At 36.7% G+C, this 16,966-nt stretch overlaps 1 protein-coding gene across 1 annotated transcript in view; it reads right to left on the bottom strand.

Moving 5' to 3' along the window:
- The window catches only part of LOC150087933 (anoctamin-4-like), a 452,209-nt gene that overhangs the window by 107,769 nt on the left and 327,474 nt on the right, over positions 1–16,966 (bottom strand). The window contains exons 12-14 of the mRNA XM_090369274.1: positions 14,907–15,012; positions 13,191–13,251; positions 4,759–4,841 (exon numbers count right to left, since the gene is read on the bottom strand). Of these exons, the coding sequence (XP_090225400.1) occupies positions 4,759–4,841; positions 13,191–13,251; positions 14,907–15,012 (250 nt within the window). The remainder of the gene's footprint in view (positions 1–4,758; positions 4,842–13,190; positions 13,252–14,906; positions 15,013–16,966) is intronic.

Genomic DNA, 16,966 nt, shown 5'->3' with positions numbered 1-16,966 from the left:
ATACCCGATATTCTTCCTGATGAGGTAGAACATGCATTGAAGAAAATGAAGAATCGGAAAGCCCCGGGGGAAGATGAAGTTACTGTAGAGTTGTTAAAATTGGGAGGAAGAGACATAACACAAAAACTGGCAAGGCTCTTCACAAAGTGCATTAGAAAAGGTGTGATGCCTAAGCAGTGGAATAATGCAATCATAGTTTTGCTGCATAAGAAAGGAGATACATCAGAAATTGGAAATTATAGACCAATTAGCTTGTTATCCCATATCTACAAGTTGTTCACAAGGGTCATTACTAACAGATTAGAAAGAATACTTGATGAGAATCAACCGAAAGAGCAAGCTGGCTTTAGGACAGGATTCTCAACTATGGATCACCTTCACGTAATATCACAGCTAATGGAGAAAGCAAATGAATATAAAACACCATTATGCCTGGCATTTGTGGATTATGAAAAGGCATTTGACTCCATACAGCATAAGGCAATGTTCCGGGCACTGGAAAGACAAGGCATAGATACTCCATATATTATGATTTTGAAGAAAATATATGAGAGTGCTACATCCTTTATTAGACTAGACAAAGACAGTAGCAAATTTAAAATCGAGAAAGGAGTTCGACAAGGAGACACAATATCTCCGAAGCTGTTTACTGCTGCCCTTGAGGAAGCTTTCAGAAGATCAGACTGGTCGCAGAAAGGAGTCAATGTGAACGGAGAGTACCTAAACCATTTACGATTTGCAGATGACATTGTGGTCATAAGCCACGATCCCAAAGAATTAGAGGAAAATCTTAATCAGTTATGCACAGTTAGTAAGGATTTTGGACTAAAGATGAATATGGCTAAAACAAAAGTAATGATGAACAAGTATGCCACGGAAAGGGAAATAATGATTGAAGGAGCAGTAATTGAAAAGGTGGAGTCATATACTTATCTGGGACAAGTTATTAGCTGTAATAATGATAAATGGCTGGAAGTCAAGAGAAGAATAAATTTTGGATGGATAGCATTCAGGAAATATAGTCACATACTGAAGAGCAATATCCCAGTCTGTCTGAAACGTAAAATAATGAATCAATGTATACTCCCCACCATGACTTATGGAAGTGAAACTTGGGCACTCACCAAAAGAATGGAAGAAAAGCTAAGAACTACACAGCGAAGAATGGAACGAATTATATTGGGAATCAGACTGTTAGATAAGAAGAGAAACACATGGATTAGGCAGCAAACTCAAGTAAAGGACATTCTTATCAAAACTAAAGAACTAAAATGGTCTTGGGCAGGACACATAGCTCGAAGACATGATGACAGATGGACTAAGAAAATAACAGAATGGTACCCAAGAGAAGCTAGAAGAAAACCTGGAAGACAAAGGCGGAGATGGATAGCTGAAATTCATGAGTTTTTGAGTAGTAAATGGATGGCCAGTGCTCAAAACAGAAGGAACTGGAAAGTTGCTGGAGAGGCCTTCATCCTGCAGTGGATTGAAAATGGCTGATGATGATGATGATGATGATGATAATGTTATAAAATGAGTATCCAAAGAGATTTCAGTGGTCAACGGAAAAGCAATGGCTTTAATTAGAGGAAGGGAGGGGTTACGATGGGTTTCTTGAGTTCTGTTAACTGGATTTATTACTGTATTCGAAGTAGCGCAAGAAATCTAAATTCACTTTCTTGCATCATTAAACCATTTTAAGTAGAATCTCACAAATCAGGCATTCTTGGGATCCAACACATGCCGGATTTTTGAAAATTACGTTTTTTTTTTTTTTTGTTTTTGTATTTTATGGTTATGCACATAGCCTAACTTCAACAGTAATTCGTTATTAGATAATACAGTAGCTCTGATCCCTATAATGAATGTCACAGAACGATAGTCTCCAGCATTAAGACAAAATGTTGACGCGTACTGCCGGATTGGTCCGGTGGGTAACATACTTGCTAAGAAATGAAAGTCGCTGGTTCGAATAATGCTTCCAGTGTAAGTGTCGTGATTATCATATAATTTTTAATATGAGGCATAAATAGTGACATAATGTCTGTTGTCTGGCGAAACCGGGGGTCTCCCAAACTCCGCTTAGTAACTCTGTGATGAATAAAGTTCACTGTAAAGGCCAGAATGTGTATGTGTAAGTGCAGGGTTGTGAGGTATAGTATTGGGTTGTGTTGTTCTTTTGGCCGTTTAGCAGTAGAGCCCCTGTTGGGGTCCCACGTTGCCCGGCAACACTATGTGGAGGTTGACCAGGTAGTAGAGAGGGCTATGAACTCTGGCTGGACCCCGATACAGAGCCGCCTGAACCTTCTATGTCGTACCCAAAAAAAAGTTAGCGTATTAAGAAGAGCAATACAGGAGAATAAACAGTGTGAAGGACGGAAGGTGAAGCCATCCTCCATGTGAGATGGAACAGGGTGCTCCACCAGGTGAAAGTAGGGAAGGATGCTCCACCAGGTGAAAGTAGGGAAGGATGAGGCATAAATAGTGCGATATGATGTCTGCAATTGAATCGCCTTAATTAAACAACTTTTCAAGTTGTATTTATATACTTTTAACGAGTAAATGTCTGGTGAAACTAATGATTTTATACATTGCAAATAGATAGTAACACTGACGCACAGTCATTGATGATGTAAAACAGAATGAAATTGGTACTTGAAAATAATGCATGATTCGATAACTTGTTTGTTTGTTTATTATTTTTTTTTATTTAAGTTCGTCTGGCCCATTTCTCCTCTGCCCTTGTATGGTCGACTAAAGAGCCGAACTTTTGAGTTTCTATTGTAGTAGTAATATTAGTACTAACCTGAGATTTCGTAACAAGACCTTAAGCTAGAGCGCACATAAAGTAGCGGCACTTATGAGTACGATTTAATCATAACATGTTAGGTACAGATAATTCAAGTTGGAATCTGAAATTTTTTATCATTCTGTTTACATTTCTTTGCCTGTTATCCTTGTAATACCTAACTGATTTTAGATTGGGTTGCGTTGTTTTAGAGGAAACTAAAGCCATGAAGCTTCCGCATATAGATATGCCGCCGTAGCCTAGTGGTCAGGCGCGCGGGTGCATAAGTACACGTGCCTTGAGTGACCGGGGTTCAAGCCCGTGACTGCTGAATACGGTGCTGTTTCTTGTATTCTGTCTATCTTGTTAACTCCTCTGACTGTTTGGTCGTCCCGGAGTATAAACAGAAAATTTATTTATTTATTATATCGTGTTTGCAAACTGCATGTATTCTATAGTTGGTTTGTCTGTTTTTTTTTTGTTTTTTTTTTTTTGTGGTGGGTAAACGTGTTTCGGGCAATTCATATTATTTATTTATCATTATGAGAGTTCGCGTAGTGAGAGTATACTTGCCAGGGGATATCAGTTTCGTAAGTGACAATGAAAAATATAAAAGAGTGAAGTATGAGATATCATTGAAAAACATTAAGATAGGGATAAACGTGAGTAAACAACTGCGGACAGAAGATGAGGGTCTAACAAGTGCATCTTGAAAGAGCAATTCTCAGATGCACATTTGAAGCCATGAATAATAGAATTGCATTAGAATTTTTGTCTGAAATTAAGTTCAGAAAGGCTTATTTTGGTTGGAATTCTTTAAGATTTCATCTCGAGTGGTCGCTTGAGATAAATTAGAAGGTAGGGATTCTCTTAATTTCCTCCTAGTATGGGCCATCTCTTCGGTTTGGATTCCCTGAATCCCAGTAGTTGCATCCCTGCGTTGAGGGGAAGGGGTGTTGTTTAATACGAAACTTTATACGTTACTATTTCCCAAATGATTCGTAAGGATGTGAGAGCGAGGTAAATATGTAACACTGTTTTATCCTCAACAGACATGTGTTAGACATTTATTTATGAAAATTTTCCGCGTTCTTGTCATTCTTCGCTTCGAATAATGAATAAAAATAGAGATTACTTGAGTCGCCGCCATTATATTTGTACTAATCGATGTCGTGGAATCCCCCGGCTGTTTAAATAGTACAAGGTTAACAGTGTTAAATTGTTTTCGTCATAATACCATAATAATAATGTATCCTTAAAAATGTAGCATATTTTTATTTATGAATAAAAACACATGTAAGTAAGTACATGCTGCTTCACAGAAGCAGCATGTACTTACAAACTTCATTTAACAACAACAAATATTAAATAGTTGAAATTTGTAAATTATACTCAGTTTTTTTTTTTGTTCATATACGTATGAGAACAATTCAACGAGTAAATACAACCTGCATCTTGAATACTGATAACTTTTTAAAACGCGTTATTTTGGATATCAAACATACAAAATGCTGAGACAAATTTAAATTATGATGTTGAGTTGCAGTATGTGTAATGTCTCGCGAATGACCTTTGTCGATCACTTGTTTCGTCACTCGTATAATTTTCTGTACAAGTTCCATTCCCAAGCTAGTGTAGCTTGTTTTCTTTTCCAAAAGAAGTTTATAGATTTATAGTTTTCTGTAAATTACAGAGAGCTTCATTCCTTCTGATCTCAACAAGTTTGAATTGTTGCATATTGCTCAACAATAGTGCAATCCGAAGCGGAACCAGTATGTTCAAGCCCAGTACGAGACACTAAACGTACTGCAACCGGACGTAGTATTTACACTTGTCTCGGTATATAATATGTTAAAAAAGCTTATAATATGCAAGTTTTCTTTACTTGTTGGATTTCCCTAAAGAAAACCTCCAAGAAAAGTAGTATAAGCAACGGAGATAATTGCGGTGCATTACATATCCTTCCATACCAGATCGTGGTCAAGGTCTGCCAAGTTCCATTCCCAAGCTAGTGTAGCTTGTTTTCTTTTCCAAAACTCCATGAACAAGGTGGCTATTTTAAAAAAAAAAAGGTAGTTATTCTTTCTGATTAGCAGTTAACTAAAAAAAAAAAAAAAAAGTCTAAATATTTCAATTTTATTGTCTTAATAAGGACAGTAATTTGTATTTGGGAGAAAAAAAAATTAATTTTCGTAATAACGTTAATTTCTCATAAGGAAGATATCTAACATCATTAACTGAAATAAAAATATACTACCAGGTATTAATATTAAATAAGTTTATTTAATATTAATACAAGGGAATATAAAATAACCAATACAATACTAATACTTAAACATGAGGCAACGTTTCAGGATTCTACTATATACCTTTATCAGGCCTGCAGAACAATTATTTCATCCAAATCCCTCAAAAATAGGCAAACTCAGGAGAACAGACTAGGGCTTGCAAACCGGTTTTATAAAGCGGTTAAACCCGGTTTTCATATTGAGTTGTTAAAACCGAAACCGAGCTTCTAAAACCGGATTCGAATATTTTTTTAGTTAGCCCTCGAATATAGTTTTTTGTTACGCACATTTTCTTTTGTTTGTTCGTTTGTCTGGATCGTTCAACTGCTTTATGTTTTAAATATGTTTTTTATTTTATTTTATTTTATGTTTAGGTACGAATCTCATGGGCAAGTGGCCCAAATCTAGGAGGGGTACCTTTTATCTTCTCACCTGTATCATGGCACGATGCAGGTGTACTCATTTACGACTGAGTGAGTCGGAGCGATAGCGTAAAAGAAAATGCTCAACATTTCTCCGTTCCATCTATCTTGTTCGCCAGGCAAGTTATGGAATGCGCCTTATTGATGATTACCCACTAGAAACAGATTCGCTGAATATTGCATCAAATTTCGATCGTAGAAAGTTTTTTGTTTCTTTATTCCAATTAAATTTGCGATCAAATGTTCTCCGAAAAGCAGCTTCACCAAATTTAGCTTTTATGTAATTTTGAAAATACAATAGATTTAATTGGGGAAAAAAAATTGCAAGTAAATAAATAAAAAATTTCTTTCGTGAAAATTTTGAAACTTGCCTCGTTTAGGCTCTTCATTCAATGCTTGCGGGAGTGACGCATAGTGTTGTGCCTTTGTTATCTTCAATATTTTTATTTAAAATTGTCGGTGATATAAATTCCTACTAATTAATATTTATTACTCTTAATATGTCTAAGATGAAATCAAATGTATGGAATTATTTTGCTCGAAAAAGCAAAGATGAAGCACAATGTTCGAAATGTCAGAAGATAATGAAGTCGTCTGGAGGATCTACATCATCTTTGATGTTGCATTTAAAGAAAATGCATCAGATTAACATTAAACATGATAACAGTGAACCTCCCGTAAAAATTGTAAGAACATTAGAAAACTTTATCGTTAAAAAATATATGGAAGAAGAGATTTCAAAATTAGCTGCTTTAGATGGATTTTCTTTTAATTCAATTGCCAAGAGTGAGTTTATACAATCAAGCCTTCACCTTCAAAGAAATAAATACGATAAATTACCACCAGCCTCAGTGAATGGAATTAAAAATATGGTTCTGAATTATTATAAAACTAAGAAAGAAGAACTCATTCAGCATTTCAAAAATTCATTGGTTTTGGGTGCACGATATTCATTGACTCTAGACGAAATATACAAAATAAAAGGTATATGAATATAAATTTGCATTCAAAAGACAATCATTGGTCGTTAGGTCTTATTGAGATTAATGGTTCACTTGATAGCAGAAGAACTGAGCAAATTGTGAATGGACACTTGAAGGAATTTGGTTAGAACTTGGATGGGGATATTGTTGCCTGCACCACCGATGGAGCAGCAATGATGATTTAGTTTGGCAAGTAAATTACGCCTAATAATCAACATTCTATAGACCATTGTAAACATCTGTCAGTTATAGATGTACTTTATGAAAAAGCAATCAATTATGGTGCCACAGTCTCTGAGTCTCCCAAAGACAATGAAGAAGTTGAAGAAAGACAGCAAGGCATGCTTTATCAAACCGACTTTACCGATGAGCTCATTTATTTCTTCAATCCAATGGCCAATATTGCACAAACTATTAACAAAGTCAGAAAAATTTGCAAGCTTTTTCGAAAATCGTCTACCAAAAATGACATATTACAAAATTTTGTTAAAGCAAAATTTAATAGGAAAGAATATAAACTTATATTAGATTGCAAGACTAGATGGGATAGCACATTCTATATGATTGAGAGATTTTTGAAATTGAAAAATTGCATTCCAAATGCTCTATGAGCAGTACTGTCAACTGAAGCTGTGTCTGACGATGACTGGAAAACACTTGAATTGCTACGTGAAACTTTGCGACCAGTTGAAATGATTTTGAAGGCTATAACCTCAGAAGATACAGACTTACTTAAAGCAGAGTCTTCAATAGAATTTTTGCTTGCTAAGCTTGATACAGCAGAAAACCCATTTGCTTTAAAGTTTCACCAAAGCCTTTTTCAGCGTTACAATGCAAGACGAAATTGCCCAACTGTGGCTTTGCTGAGCTATCTACACAACCCCAAAAAAGTTTAGGAAAGAAGATTCAGGTTCCAGAACTTTTGATTTTCCAAGTAAGCAAGTTTGGAAAAAGCACGCTGAAGAGATTTATCAAAGATTATTTGCAAAACATTGCGAAGGAGTCTTAGCGTTGAATGAAGAAACTAAAAATAAACGAACTTTTCTTTTAAAAGAAAACAAAGACTCGTCTAGTTCCGATGTTGGAGATACACTCATGCGAGAGTATGATAGTGTAATAAAGAGATTAACTGAATAGCCTTCAAAATATCCGAGTGAATTGGAAATCAGCAAAGAATTTAAAATTTTGGAGGCAACTAGCAGTAGAAGTGAAAAGCTGGAGAAAGTTTATAGAGCACTGCTGACCATTAAACCAACAAGTGTCCAATCTGAGAGAGTGTTTTCGATCACTGGTCTCTTTAACACAAAAATAAGGTCAAGTCTATCAGGAAAAATGCTTAATATACTGTGTTTTTTAAAGGATCATTTTCAGAAGAAAGCTGAGCAATAAATAGTAAAGTATTTATTTTTAAATACTTTACTATTTGTAAAGTATTTTACAAATACTTTAAGCTGTTTTTTTTCACATTATTTTTATTTATTTATTTATTATTATTATTATTATTATAGGGCTTATTATTTTTTTGTTTACTATACGAGAAGATACTTTTTATTCAAAGGATTTGACTACAATTTGTAATTTTGTATAATCTCAAGCCGGTTACTTTTTTGGAGCATTTTAATTTTTTTATTTTTTTTACTATAAGAGGTGATAGATTTTGTTTAAAAGATTTGATTACGATTTGTACAATCTACCCAAGATAAAATAAATACCTGTGTTATAGCTTTTACTTATTTTCCCTAAGTCTGAGAAAATCGGTTTTAAAACCGGTTTTAAGAGTAAACTTCGGTTAAACTTGGTTTTGAAATTTCTCGGTTTTATGCAAGCCCTAGAACAGACCTGTCGAAACTCTGGAGAGTAGAAGGGGGATGCATCCCACTCCTCAGGCTCAAGCCTGGAATCGTCGTCACCATGTATAACCCCCGAGATTCTAGTATTGAATCCCTAAAACTATATCTAATTTAATACAGAATCAATGTTGCTAGCCTGATATGTTTTGACTTTCTCTCAAAAAATGTGTGATAATGTAATCCATTATCTGGCACTATAGTGTGTTCATGTCTAACGGCACCAGGGGTTTCCCCCATCTCCGCGTTGCTTCCATTGTGGGCGTAACAGTTCACTGTAAAGGCCAGAGATTTAAAAGTGTATGGATCTTGAGGTGAAACACTATGAGGTGAAGCACTATACTTTAGGTGAAACACTATGGATCTTGAGGTGAGGCACTACCCATTTTTGAGCTTTTTTTTTTTATAAAAATGAGCGAATCCGGAAGATCACCGAAAATCGGCAAATGTAATTACCAGTTGGCCACTCGCCAAAGAAAAGTTAGAGCTATTATGCAGAAAGGAAATTTCACTTGGAAGTCATCCGTGAACAAGGTTAGCCATTGATTAACCTTGATTACACATTAATTAACACACGCAGTTTTGCTCGTAAGGGGTAGTTCAGGCCTCAGGAACAGTTATTTGGCGCTTGCATTTGTGAAGTAATTTAACGAAGGTAAAAGATATAATGGTAAGTGATCCATATCTGGTTCCTAGATCTAATTGTGAATCATGATATCAACTGATAACTGCTTATGTATTAACACAGAATATTCAAAACATTCGGGTTGACCAATACCAATACACGCAGTATTGTTACTGGTCGTCTCCATTACAGTAACCTCTCAGAATAATATTGATTTCGCATGATTTTTATTAAAAACAGTTGAAGCACTTTGTTTTTTCATTTTTTTCTTAAGTATCAACATGTCTGACGTACCAGCGCTTACGCTGCAAATTACAGAGCTGAATCTAAATTTCGCTATGACAGTCATCTTGAACGTTTGAATGCCATTAAGATACGTATCGAGTATTTAAAACAGTGTTTGGTAAGGTGTTATATAACTTAATGACGGGTTCATACTAGACTTAAATTTTATGTAGAGTTAGGGCGCGCACACGTAGAACGCAGGTAGCCGCTTACCGGAACTAGCAGCCACATAAAGTGGAAGCTTTTCGCTGGCTAGAACACAGAAAGCAGCTGACCAGTGCAACTTCTATGTGTAAGCACCCTAGGGTGCTTACACGTAGAACGCAGGTAGCCACTTACCTGGAACCAGCAGTGACATGCAGGTGAAGCTTCTCACTGGCTATGAACACAATGGAAAGCAGTCGACTAGTGCAAAATTTTACCCCATCTCATACCGAGAAGTTGCACTGGTCAACTGCTTTCTATGTGTCCATAGCCAGTGAGAAGCTTCTGCTTTATGTCGCTGCTGGTTTCCGGTAAGCAGCTACCTACGTTCTACGTGTAAGCACCCTTACAGTATATCGAAGCTCACCTACTGAATTATATGTGAATTTGACTTATTAGTTATATAAGGTATTCCTCCACTTCCACTCATTCGAGTTGTTTGTTTGTTATTTTGTTTTTACGAGCATTAGCAACTAAGGCCATATTGCTTCGGGATATGCGGTGGTCATCCTCCGCATTTGGTGGTTACGGCTCGAACCCCGGTCTAATCAAGAAGCGTGTGCTACGCACTGCTGCTCCTGTCCATCTGGCTACGTAGGCGCCTCATTCGAGTTCTGAAGGTCGAATTCCATCTGTGACTGGAGGAATTCTTTAATGCTGCTTCAGTCGAAGCTGTTGTTAGCAGATATGATTTGGAAGATTCGGGGTTTTTTCCAGGTTATTAGTAGTAGCAAGTGATGCATGGAAGCAAGTTATGCAGCATTATCAAAAAAAAAAAAAAAAAAAAAAAAAGAAAAAAAAATACCTACATCATCTGTTCATTCCTTCTATTAATAAATCTAATTATTTCTTAAATTTATTCAAATTATCTACTTTCACCATTCCAAATGGTATTTTGTTCCAATAATCATTACTGTCTGGGTGAAAGCAAATTTTCGCCCATTTATTCTGCATCCATTATTTTTCAATTTAAATTTATGTCCCCATGCGTATGTGTGTTGTCCAAAAAAGAGAATACCATCATCATTATTCATTTTGCCAATCCACTTAAAGCCTTAAACATTTCGACCAGGTCTCCTCGTAAGAGCCTAGTTTCCAAGCTCTGCAATTTTGCACAGCTGAAGACTTTGGTGGTAAGAGTACCCCTTTGTGTTCTTGGCTAATCTGGTTGCTTTTCCCTGCACCCATTCCAAGCGATACACATCTTTCTTAAATGAGTCTTTCAGATCTGTATGCAGTACTCAAGATGTAGTCTAACCATTGCCTTCTGCAATGATAATCACCTGCTGGCAAGTTCCTATATATCATTGACGGAACCCCGTGAGTTGTTTTAGCAGCCTGTTTGTGCTTATTAGAGAACTTCATATCGGGCCGTACAATTACCTCTAAGTTTCTTTCATTCTTCCCCGCTTTCAGCATGGCAGGCGCCTCCGTAGCCAGGTGGGAAGGAGCAGCAGTGCGTAGCAGACGCTTCTTGATTAGACCGGCGTTCGAGCCCATCACCACCAAATACGGAGGATGCGGAAAGGTCAGGGAATGACCACCGCATATCCCGGAGCAATATGGCCTTAGTTGCTAATGCTCCTAAAACAACAAACAAGCAACAAACAAACAAGCAAGCTTTCAGCATGGTACTACCTAATTGGTATATTTTCCTGGGATTACTGCTGCCCATATGGAGTACCTTGCATTTACCAGTGTTATATCTGAATTGCCAGTTTTCAGCCCATCTGACTATTTTTCTAGCTCTTGTTGCAGTATCATACCCTGATTACTGTCATTAACCTCCCTGACAACCATTGTATCAACTGCAAACTTAGATAATAAGCTTGATATGCATTCATCACTATCCTTAATAAATATTTTAAACAGTAAGGGCCCAGCTATTAACCCTGAGGGAAGCCGCTAATAACAGTAGTCCAAGAAGAGCAGTGCCGTTCATTAAAAACTCTTTCTTCTGCCACCCAACCCTCTCTTTATCCATAGCAGTAATTTGCTCTTACTGCCACACTGCTTCAATTTGTACAGCAGGAGTCTTTCATGTGTAACAGTGTCGAAAGCTTTACTGAAATCTAAATATGTGATGTAAAAATTATTATTTGCACCAGTTCCTTTGCTACTGAGTCACTGTAGCTAATCAAATTGGTCAGTCAGGATCCTCCCTCCTTACCAAACCCATGCTGTGATTTCCGTATAGTTTCATTCCTGTTAAGATGATGCTGCGTGACTTCTTTAATCACTGACTCCATTATTTTCCTTGGAGCACGTCAAGCTTACAAGTCTAACTATTTACGTCGCCCTTTGATTTCCCCTTTGTGAATAGGAGGGACATTTGCATCCTTCAACTATAGGAACCTCCTCTGCTTCCAAGGATACTCTCATAATTATGGCCAAAGGTTTGCTTTCCTCTTTTAATATAACTGGATAGATTCCATCAGCCCAGTGCCTAATTTACTTTTAGCTTTAGCAATGTCACTTCCACTTTCATCGCAGTTATAACAAAATCATTTAGCTCCCAGTTATAATTTTGAGCTTCTCATGTTTCTATCCCTAAAAAAATTTCTTCACGCGTGAATGTAGATACAAAATCTATTTATTAGTTTGTTAGCAACCTGAAGATCACCAATTGTTATGCCATTCATATCTATTCATATCTAGTGGGTCAATGTTGTTAGTTATTTCAGATTTTTGCTCTCGCAGAACACAAATCGGTGTGTGAACATGCACGTTGGATAGCCAAAAACACGATGTTGGTATAGGAGGATTAAATGGACGAGATGACTACTGAAGGAAGTAAAATTACTTCCTTGCACAGACTGTCAATCAGTCTTGCATTCGGACTATAAGAAGTAGCTTGTTTGGCTGCTTTCCTCTTCATCTATTTTAAATCGAGGACTGCAAAAGCTAAAACATCAGGGTTTGTGATTTAGCTGTTTAGCTCTTTGAGCTGCTTCAAATATAGTTCATTGAATAAACGGATTCATAAATGAAGTATGTTTTAACAAATTAAACTCATTTCATTTACTGTGTGTGTGTGTGTGTGTGTGTGTGTGTGTGTGTGTGTGTGTGTGTGTGTGTGTGTGTGTGTGTGTGTGTGTGTGTGTGTTCATAACATGTGGGCTCTACTTTCAGAATCGATTCAGGATCTGAAAAACAATGAATAGTTTTTATAACCATGTCATGTCATGTATCCGATTCCGAATGAGTACGCAATTATAGCTGTTTGAATAAAAAATGGTTATGGAGTTTTTAGTGCTTCAAATAATAAATAAGAATAAGCAGACACGTGTATTTGTAAAATGTTTATTCATACTAGGTTTGCTTATTCTTATTTAATTTTTATTAATTTTTACCATTGAAACTCCTTTACCATTTTTTTTTAAAATTCAAACAGCCTTAACCGTTAAAAATATGTCACATCTTTATGAACCCTTTTTATTGATTTCAAGATCGATGAAAATACTCCCCACTAGGGGATCTCACTAAAGGACCCTGAAAGTACGATCCTGATCCATGAATGGATCCTGAAAACAATGAATACAGTTCATAAAAACAAGCACTCTATGCCGAACGGTTACAGAGCTATGGCTGTTTGAATTTCGAAGAACAACCCGAAAACGATGAAATGAAACACCTTATATTTCGATGTATAAAGCTATATGACTTTATTTCCGACGCTTGCAGTTTTAAATACCAATTGTTAACATCAAATTTTCGTCAACTGCTGAATCACAGCAGTTATACTTACCCCATAGTGACATAAATACTGCAAAACCAACAGTGGCAGGATTGTCAAATAGATGAACTATCTAGAAACAAAAATAGAATCAATAAATATTTAATACACTATTAGTTTTGAAAATATCAAAATTAATAATTTTAATAATATATTTTATAATAAAGTAATTAACATTAAAACTTTCAAAATTATGCGCCGCAGAGTTCTTTACTTGTAATTTTAGTTGACCAATATGATGAATTTATATATCTTAGAAATAAGCGATGACGAACCAGTGGCACTCATTGGAAAATATACTGGCACGCGGCCATCCTTAATGGTTTATATCAGCGTTTCCCTTTTTCAAAAAGCGATCCACTTAAACTTGACAAAAAAAAAAAAAAAATCTACAGTTCATCAATTTAGAAGTTGTATTTAGAAAAATTTATCAGTTTAGTTTTTTGTATCCAAAGTATAATAATGGTTAAATGAAAAACACTTATCTGTTATTAAGAACTGTGGTTTTTACTATAAAAAAATACATTTTTTACGACAAATTTAATATATGGTCTATCAGGCCATATTTAATACATAATTTAATATATGGTCTATCAGTAGCTCAACCCTAAATTTGTACATTTAGGATTGAGCCGTAATTTTGTACACATTGTAATTGTGTACAAAATTACGGTTGAGCTACTCGCTCGGGTAACCAGAAATTGTAAATGCTCGTTTGTTTGTTAAAATTTTGATATCAATGCGTTTACCTTTTCTTTTCTCTGTCACTGCTGTCTTCCGTAAACTTTGGGAGTAGTCGTCGCGCTATTACCATATTAATGATAACAACAGACACGAGAAATGCGTTGTTTCAAAGAGAGAATTACTTAGCTGACTACGACTGGTTATTTCAACTGTTACTTTACATTCCGTTACTGAATTCTGTTACTTTACATTCCGTTACTGAATTCTGTTACTTTACATTCCGTTTCTTATATGTTTAACTTGTATGAAGTGTTTTAGTAATATACGTGCAAGTTAATACAGTAACATTGATCGATGTTCTTTATTTGCATATTTTTCTTTTTCATCCAAGCTCTGCAATAAAATTCGGTTATTATGTTTTCTTGTATACGGATTAATATGTTCACGTCAAAAAATTATATATTTTTATGTTTTAAGTTGCATTATTACTACCTTGTGTGTAAATACAATAACTCTGAAAAGGCGGGCGAATTGCGATTTAAATTGCAATTATTATAATCCACATAGAGTAATCCTTGGTAAAATGTCACTCTACGAGTACATGGACTATAATCGTTATCTTAAACTACAACTGCTAAATACGATTAACGATTGTATTCATGATTTATGGGAAATTCCTCTGACCTGGTGTTTGTGCCGTAATATAAAGAAGAACATAATTAAATTAAATAGTAACTCAAGTGAATTTCGGACAAATACCTCATGTATAATGGTGTTCATTTCAAAAAATAGATAAAATAAAATTTTAAAAAATTCCTGTTTTTTTGATGTGGTTATTTTAACTGAAACATTAAGTTACTATTTGGTGTACAAGATAATTCATGGCGAAGTGCCTCCACAATATGAGGTGTACTTCGTAACCAACTTAGTTTGTTCGTAGCTATATATACAAAACCGAAGCTACTGCCCTAACTTGTATACCAAATAGTAACGTAACGTGTCGGTTAAAATAATCCCATCAGAAAAGAGGATTTTTTTTTTTACCTTGCTGAAGAAGCATCCTTCTTTGAGCTCCCAATAGTCACAAAGCTTGTCGCACATAGGACACATGAAGATAGCTCCTGAGCCATTTGTATCACAGATTTCTTGGCTGTAAACATGAGTTATAATTAATCACTCAAATAAAAAGAAATACAATACAAATGCGGTAATCAAAGTATTTAATGCGAGAGATATTCAAATCAGAGGTATTATGGCATGCAAACATTTTAACGTAATTACACCCAATATGGCTAGTTGAGCTTTATTAATTTTTAAAGAGCCGCTCTTCCAAATGGTTAAATGCAGAACTGACATAATATATTCTTAGACAATGTTTGAGCAAATGTACACTGAGTGACCACTAAATTATGACCACTCCCATTCGTGGGTTGGTCATAATTCATGGTTCATAATTCGGGAAATGTTTTGCTGACAAGAACTAGGATCCCTGGTGCGTATGGACGAACATTTCATTGGAGAGGTCTACCGACAGCTCTTAGGAGGCCATGATGCATTTTTTCCTGGACAGAAACGGGAGCGTCAAAGCCCGTACTGCTCACAAGTGGCTCGAGGAACAAGTGCAGATATCATCCATCTTGATTGGCCTCCAAATACGCCTGACCTCAATAAAATTGAACACCTGTGGGATGTTTTTTAACGGGAAGTGAGGCATATGGACACGCAACCGTCATTTATTTCGACACTGGAAAGCTTTGCAGACAGCATGACTGTAGATCTCTACGGACGTCTTCAGACATCTAGCGGAATCAGTGCTAGGTGAACAGCAGCTGTTATCTGTGCGAAAGGTGGCCTAACACAGTATTAGGTAAGTGGTCATAATTCAGTGATCACTCGGTATATATACAGGGTGATTCACTACCAGTGCGATAAACTTGCAGGAGGTGTAGGGGGCACAAAGACGAATCGGAATCACATAGCATTGCAGGGTCCGAAATGCCTTCGTCATGCGGTAGAGGACGTTGAACGGGAGGTCGCGTGAACAGCGATCCCGCTGGAAGTCAGCATTTGCGAACCGTTTCTGTTGAAGAAACCAAGTAGCAAAAGTCCTCCGGAGTGGATAATCCGCAGGCTCCAATGATTGGACGCTTTGCAGATGGTATGAACTCATTTGGTTTGTTGACAGTATCCTCCATACAGTGGATTGGGAAATACTCAATCGTTGGCCTATCGCTCGAGTACTCGTACTCGGATTGCCTTCTGCAAGACGTAGGACATTCTCCTCATTGTCTGGCGTCCTCGTCGTTCGCTCTCGATTCATGGTCTCGATTCGTGAAACAACCAGTCTCACTTAACCTTCTGTGCACACGTGCGAAAATTGTATGATGAGGAGCACGCCTGTGCTGGAAACGTTCCTGGTACAAGCGTAGAGCGGCGCGCCCGTTACAGTCCGCAGCTCCATACGCGAGGTGCATGTCGGCCAGTTCAACGTTTGAACACTCGTCCATCCTACTGCCTCGGGAACCGGTTTGCAAATGCTGACTTCCAGCAGGATCGCTGTTCACGCGACCTCCCGTTCAACGTCCTCTACCGCATGACGAAGGCATTTCGGACCCTGCAATGCTATGTGATTCCGATTCGTCTTTGTGCCCCCTACACCTCCTGCAAGTTTGTCGCACTGGTAGTGAATCACCCTGTATACAGTAAACTCTTTAAAATCCGACACCTTCAGGGATTGAGAAGTACCGAATTTTAGAGAGGTATACCTTAGTGGTTGAGTAGTTTTCGAGGAGCACATTTCATTAAATATCAAGCAAAAACAACTGAACTTGATTAATTACATTTGTAAACATTTATGATGACTATCTTCTCCTTTCATTTGTCTTTGAGGGCAGCAGGATTTAAATTGCATTGATAATGCAGAGATCTTAATTCTAATAGCATAACAATGTTGTCTATACAGGGTGTCTCAAAAATACATGGCATAACTTCAGGAATGAGTTCCTCATATGTAGACAATAAAAATATTTTATATTAACATAGTTCCGGAAATGCTTGGTTCCCGAGTTATTAACCGGAATGTCTTATCTCCCGCAGGTGATTTC

This window comes from Mastigoproctus giganteus, chromosome 3, assembly GCF_048544385.1.
Source record: "Mastigoproctus giganteus isolate SK-2022 chromosome 3, ASM4854438v1, whole genome shotgun sequence".
NCBI lineage: Eukaryota > Metazoa > Arthropoda > Arachnida > Uropygi > Thelyphonidae > Mastigoproctus > Mastigoproctus giganteus.
The sequence above is the reverse complement of the archived record's forward strand: the minus strand, read 5'-3'. Positions and strand labels throughout refer to the sequence as shown.